Source organism: Vigna unguiculata, chromosome 5 (genome assembly GCF_004118075.2).
Source record: "Vigna unguiculata cultivar IT97K-499-35 chromosome 5, ASM411807v1, whole genome shotgun sequence".
Taxonomy (NCBI): Eukaryota; Viridiplantae; Streptophyta; class Magnoliopsida; order Fabales; family Fabaceae; genus Vigna; species Vigna unguiculata.
The window spans coordinates 14387088-14392894 of record NC_040283.1 but is presented as its reverse complement, the minus strand read 5'-3'; the positions used below and the strand labels follow the sequence as shown (position 1 = coordinate 14392894).

General features: G+C 31.0%; 1 protein-coding gene across 1 annotated transcript; it reads left to right on the top strand.

Moving 5' to 3' along the window:
* Positions 1-954: 954 nt before the first annotated feature.
* On the top strand, positions 955-3678 carry LOC114185768 (vesicle-associated membrane protein 722). The gene is made up of 5 exons (XM_028073673.1): positions 955-1454; positions 2560-2701; positions 2782-2902; positions 2987-3049; positions 3194-3678. The coding sequence occupies exons 1-5, from the start codon at positions 1265-1267 to the stop codon at positions 3341-3343; spliced, it is 666 nt and encodes a 221-aa protein (XP_027929474.1). The 5' UTR covers positions 955-1264; the 3' UTR covers positions 3344-3678.
* The last annotated feature ends 2129 nt before the right edge of the window (positions 3679-5807 follow it).

Below are 5807 nucleotides of genomic sequence, written 5' to 3'. Positions count from 1 at the left end.
TCTTTCGTGTCAAGATCTTCATGAGAATTCACAAGCCAACTATTAAGGACTCTTTAGATGATTTAAAGAATTCAAAATTGAATTTGTGTCTTGTTATGATGATTGTAAACATTGTGTCTTTTATACGAAGAGTCTCTTATTAATTATCTTTAGAAGTTGTATGTCGAATATATGTTTTGAAACTTGATTTTCCGGTAGTAAATATATGCAAACGGTTGGTGTTTCATACCATGTTCTTTTTATAATTTTATCAATTTACTTATATCAAAGCATTACTTTATTAAAGCATAATATTAATTTTTTAATAAGTTTCATCAAACTTTACCGGTTCATAAAGACTAAATTGTCACTGCACAAACTATTAAGACTATATTATCGTGATAAATTCATTGTCTTCTATATTTAAATATAACAATAAGGATTTAGTTTAATATTTTCTTTTTTACTATATTATTATACGTGCTACCTGTTATTATATATTAATATTAGGATGGGAATCTACTTGAAAATATATGCAAAAATGTTTTGGTCATCAATTTTATAAAAAAATCCATTGTCGAAAAAAAATATCCAAAGTTAAATTATTATGTGCAACATATTTGATGAAATATGGGAATAATCAAACAATAATTATCTCACACGTATTTAGTATGAATTCAAACATTTTTAAAACACATTATTCAGTTATTTCAAACGAATTTAGTTAAAAAAAAAGACCATATTTGAGTTGAGTCAACAATTTTAAATTATCCTATATTTATTTAAAAATAAAGAGACATATCATTCTTTTTTCTAATATAAAATTTTTTAGAATCCAAAATCTAAAAGAATACCCTTACTCAGGTGTAAATGTGACGTTCTTCTGGAGAACGACTTCGAAGGACACTCTTCCTTTGAAAAACCTCAACCTATTTCAAAATGTATGGCAGCGAAATTTGAAAAACAAGGGAACGCTACGGCACGGCGTGGCACTTCCGTAATAAGGAACAAACTGGAGGGCATTTCAGCAACGTATACCCTCTTTTCTTCCGTTTCACGCTTGCTTCACATCTAAGCCAACAAAACCAAACACACTTCTTCTCCCTCTTTTCAACGTTCTGTACAGCGGAAGAACGAACCCTTTACTCGTTCTTCTTCCGCGCTTTCTCTCCCCACAACCGCTGCTGCCGGTTGTTTCGTTCTTTCTCTCTTCTCAACCTGCCACGTCACCTTCTTCTCGGAGTCGCGCGGCGTTGATCGTTCTGCTACCGTTGTGGTTCCGGCGATGGGACAACAATCGTTGATCTACAGTTTCGTCGCTCGCGGCACCGTGATCCTCGCCGAGTATACCGAGTTCACGGGAAACTTTACGGGCGTGGCGGCGCAATGCCTCCAGAAACTCCCTTCCTCTAACAACAAGTTCACCTACAACTGCGATGGCCACACCTTCAACTACCTCGTCGATAACGGATTCAGTAATTTTTTTCTCTTTATTTACTTATTTTCTTGTTTCGTTGACGTATTCTGATTTTACTGTGTTTGTTCTCGGAACCGGATTACGCGCTCTTGATGCTTCACATCGTGGTTTGACGAAGATCGGACGGGTCCAACATCGGATTGATGTTTACAATATGATTCGTCCGATTTTCATCGACTTTAGATGTGAACTTTGATGTGCGATGTCCGTTACCTCTTGATCTGCGTGCTTGAAATGAAAAAAAGAAACAGAAATAGAGTTCGATACACTGCGTGTGTTGCGTGACTTGATTAGATTAACGCTTGGGATCAAAATTTGTTGTTCGAATGTGAAAAACAAAAAGTAAGTGCGGAAATGGAATTTGTGTAACATTGAATAATTTATGTTATGTTTACAGACATACATGATCGTTTCTAGCATTGTGTTGTGTCTGTTGTAGCCGTTTTGCTTACGATGACACATCATTTCTAATTTTAGTAAAGTATTTGTGGATAGTAAGAGATATAGATTAATTTTTCCATTATTTTAGTAACCCTTGAAGAGGATGGTCAAGGTTTTAAATTGTAGTTTTTTCATCACAATTCTTAGCTTGTGAAAAATTGTGGTTGATGTGGCCACAGTTGCGGGAGTCCAAAAACCTTGATGTTGTGAAATCACGGTCAGGATCTCTCTTAAAACCATTTAAGATGATTGAGGAAAACTTAGTAATGTTGTAAGGGTTTTGAATGAAATCTTATGGTTTTTCTGGAGATGGACTATATGAAATTATAAATGTTTAATTCTGACTATTAGCTTTGTTAAAACAATCCTTCTCTTTAGTTCTGGGACAGCTTTTTATGAAGTTGTTTTTGATGTATGATCTAGAAGGGCCATAAGCCCCTATTCCATTTTCTTTTTTCTTCTCTTGTACGCCTACCTTTTATGAGTGAAATGCACTGTAGAAGTGAGGAGCGAAAGACTACTAGATTTCCTCTCAAGTATATTCCCCCAAGTAGCTTGTGATTTTTTGGAGATTGTTGGTTTCTGTTGATGTTATTTTTTTTATTCACCGAAGTAATAGTTACATTTAGTTAGGACTAACAAAATGCGGCTGAATATTGTAGCGTATTGTGTGGTTGCTGTTGAATCTGCTGGACGGCAGATTCCAATTGCTTTCCTGGAACAAATCAAGGAGGATTTCACCAAAAAATATGCTGGAGGAAAAGCAGCAACAGCCGCCGCCCAGAGCCTCAACAGAGAGTTTGGGTATGTATGTGTAATGCAAATTTTCCTTTATAATATTCTCTAATGAGATCAATTATTGTGAAATATTTGTTGTAGTATAGACCTAAGTTGAAGGAGCAGATGCAGTACTGTGTTGATCATCCAGAGGAAATTAGCAAGCTTGCTAAAGTGAAAGCTCAGGTGTCAGAAGTCAAAGGAGTTATGATGGAAAATATTGAGAAGGTAAGAGAATTATCTTTTTGGCTATAAGGGGTGGAATGTATGTGATAAAATTTTGTTATGACTAAGTTGCATTCTATTTGGCAGGTTCTTGATCGTGGGGAGAAAATTGAGCTTTTGGTGGATAAAACAGAGAATCTTCGTTCTCAGGTCCAGTTTTTGCTATTGAATATTACTGATCTCTAACTCTCAGTGCATTCATGTTGTATCGTATTTTCTTTTATGTTTCCCTTCAAACATTGAATTGTTTAATACTATGCCTGCTGTGCCTCATGAGTTAAATTGATGTTGCAGGCTCAGGATTTCAGGCAACAGGGAACCAAGATTAGGAGAAAGATGTGGTTCCAAAACATGAAGATAAAGCTAATAGTTCTGGGTATCTTAATTGCCTTGATTCTCATTATTGTTCTGTCCGTTTGTGGTGGCTTCCACTGTGGTAAATGAGTCTTCCCACTTTCTGGCTCCTCACTCCATATCATTGTTACTAGCAGATTGCCATTGTGCGCGTAGTGTCGACATGGTGCTTTTCACTTACTTTTTGGGATTTACATTCTTCGAAATTTGATTATCAATATTACATGGCATTGCTTGTATAGTGTGTAATGCTAGTTTTCCATTTTCTATAGTTTAGGTGGGAGTTTAATCATTTGGTTTTGAAGATTATGCTGTTTTATTTATGATAAGAAACCAACCTTTACGTAGTTGAGCTTCTTATTACCATATTTTAATGTGCTAATTTTAAACGCTGGTGTTTGGTTAAATTTATGGGTTTTAATTCATTCATTAGGTGTGTAAGGATGAAGTTGATGACAGATAGCGGGGACCTCATTCGATTTGTTCTTGTCGTTTGCCATGAATGAATGTTCTTGTGAAAATGAATTTGAATAGCATAGTTCTGACAATGATATTCTGTTCATGGGGTTACGATTCTTGAACAGGGAAAGCAAGTTGAACGAGAGACCCTTTCGAGATCATACACCAAAATCGGTGCCTTTTGAATGTCAAGAAATTAAGAAATAAATAAAAGTTAATATAATACTAGAAATGCTTTAATAATTTAAAACAAAAACCTGTGTGAAGACATGAATTAGCATGGAAACCATACGCTATTTTCTTGTCGAAATGGGTTTGGATAATACCCTTAAGAAACGGGTTTGTTTGCAAGACTCCTCTATACCAACGTCAATTGGAGCATGAAGTGGAAAAATAATCCAAGATAAAAATATTTAAAGGTTATTTACAATTTTTACACTAGTTAGATATTTCAAAATTTAATGAAACGAGTTTATGAATTTCCGGTAGAACTATTCTCTTGATGCTCGGGCCTTTTTTTCTATGTATTTTTTTTAATAATAACTAGTTTTAAATTTGTGTATGTGCATGTTGATGTTTGTGTATTTATTGAAAGAGATTTAGAGGCAGAAAAAAATTAATAATAAAGATTAAGTTTATAATTAAATTTTGAACGTTGTCTATGTGCAAAATGATTTATAGATTTAGAAAATCAATACGTAAAAATATAAATAGTAGAATTTATAAAAGTACATAGGACAAAGCATGTGTAAGAAAGTACACTTTTTAAAATTATAAAAAAATATGAAAAAGTATATAAAGTATACAATATATTAATTTATTTTATTATAAATATAATTAATTAAAATTGTTAGGAATCAAAGTGTGAGTCTAAGTCTCACATTGAGTAAAAATGAGATAGTTAAGTACCATATAAGATTGAAGATCCATGAACTCATTGCCTTTAAATGTTTTGGGTTAAGAGTGATGTCAGTTCTTTATATGTGGTTGGGGTCATTGCTCATTGATGTTAAATCTCTCCAGTGAGGGAAGTACCAATGTGACTCACACTTAAGGATCTCTCCAGTAAGGAAAGTACCAATGTGAAATGAGTCACACTTAAGGGGAGAGATTCATTGAGTAAAAATGAAAAAGAAAATTAAACACCATATAAAAATGAAGACTGATATACCCATCCTCTTAGACCCAACAAAAATCTTAAATATAATTCATGCTATTTTTTTATTAAATAATATTAGCTTAATTTTTACTTAAAAAAATATGAAAAGCATTCAACGACAAAATATTTATATAATAAATTTAAAATAAAAAAGATAAACATAATCTTTTATAAACAATTTTTTGAAAGATAAAACTGTTACATGAAAATAGTTTTGTAGAACAATGTAAATAATTTATATTTTTAATAAATATATATTATTCTTTTTAAATAATATTATTTTAATTAATAAAAATAAAATAGATTTTTTAAATTTAATTTTATAAAATGATCAAATAATTAGAAAATCATAAAAAATAAAAAAATAGTATAAAAAAGATAATACGTTAAATATAATTTATTCTTTGATAATTTATTAAATGATTAAGTAATTAATAATCATAACAGAATAAAGTTTGAGAATGAAAAAGAGAGTATTAAAAAAATAATTAATACCTTAAAAATTAAATATTAGTGACTTTAATATATATATATTAAAAAACAAAAATTAATTACGATTAAAATGTGTCTGACGACACACATTAAAAAAAGTAATTATTTATTTATTTTAAAAATCAACAAACTTTTAAAATAATTTTTAGGTATGGATATCATGAATTAAATTAATTAACAAAAGAATTTCACTTTCAGACACAGTTGGAGTTTTAGAAATTAATGTGAAGATTTTAAAGTTGAGAAACAAATAGTAATATTTAAGGACTAAAGTAATCATTTATTAGATATTAGATGATAGAGTTGAAATATATTTAAATTTTTACCGTAGATAAATCAAATTAGTTTGAAAACAAAATCAAATAGATAAAAGAATATAATAACTATTTAGAGAGGCAATTCTTTGCAGTACGAAAAATTTATATTATTAATAAATATATATTA

Coding starts and splice junctions, on each gene's coding strand:
- LOC114185768 (XM_028073673.1), top strand. CDS start 1,265: ATGGGACAACAATCGTTGATCTACAGTTTCGTCGCTCGCGGCACCGTG. Junction 1,455..2,559: donor CCTCGTCGATAACGGATTCA/GTAATTTTTTTC, acceptor TGAATATTGTAG/CGTATTGTGTGGTTGCTGTT. Junction 3,050..3,193: donor CAGAGAATCTTCGTTCTCAG/GTCCAGTTTTTG, acceptor TTGATGTTGCAG/GCTCAGGATTTCAGGCAACA.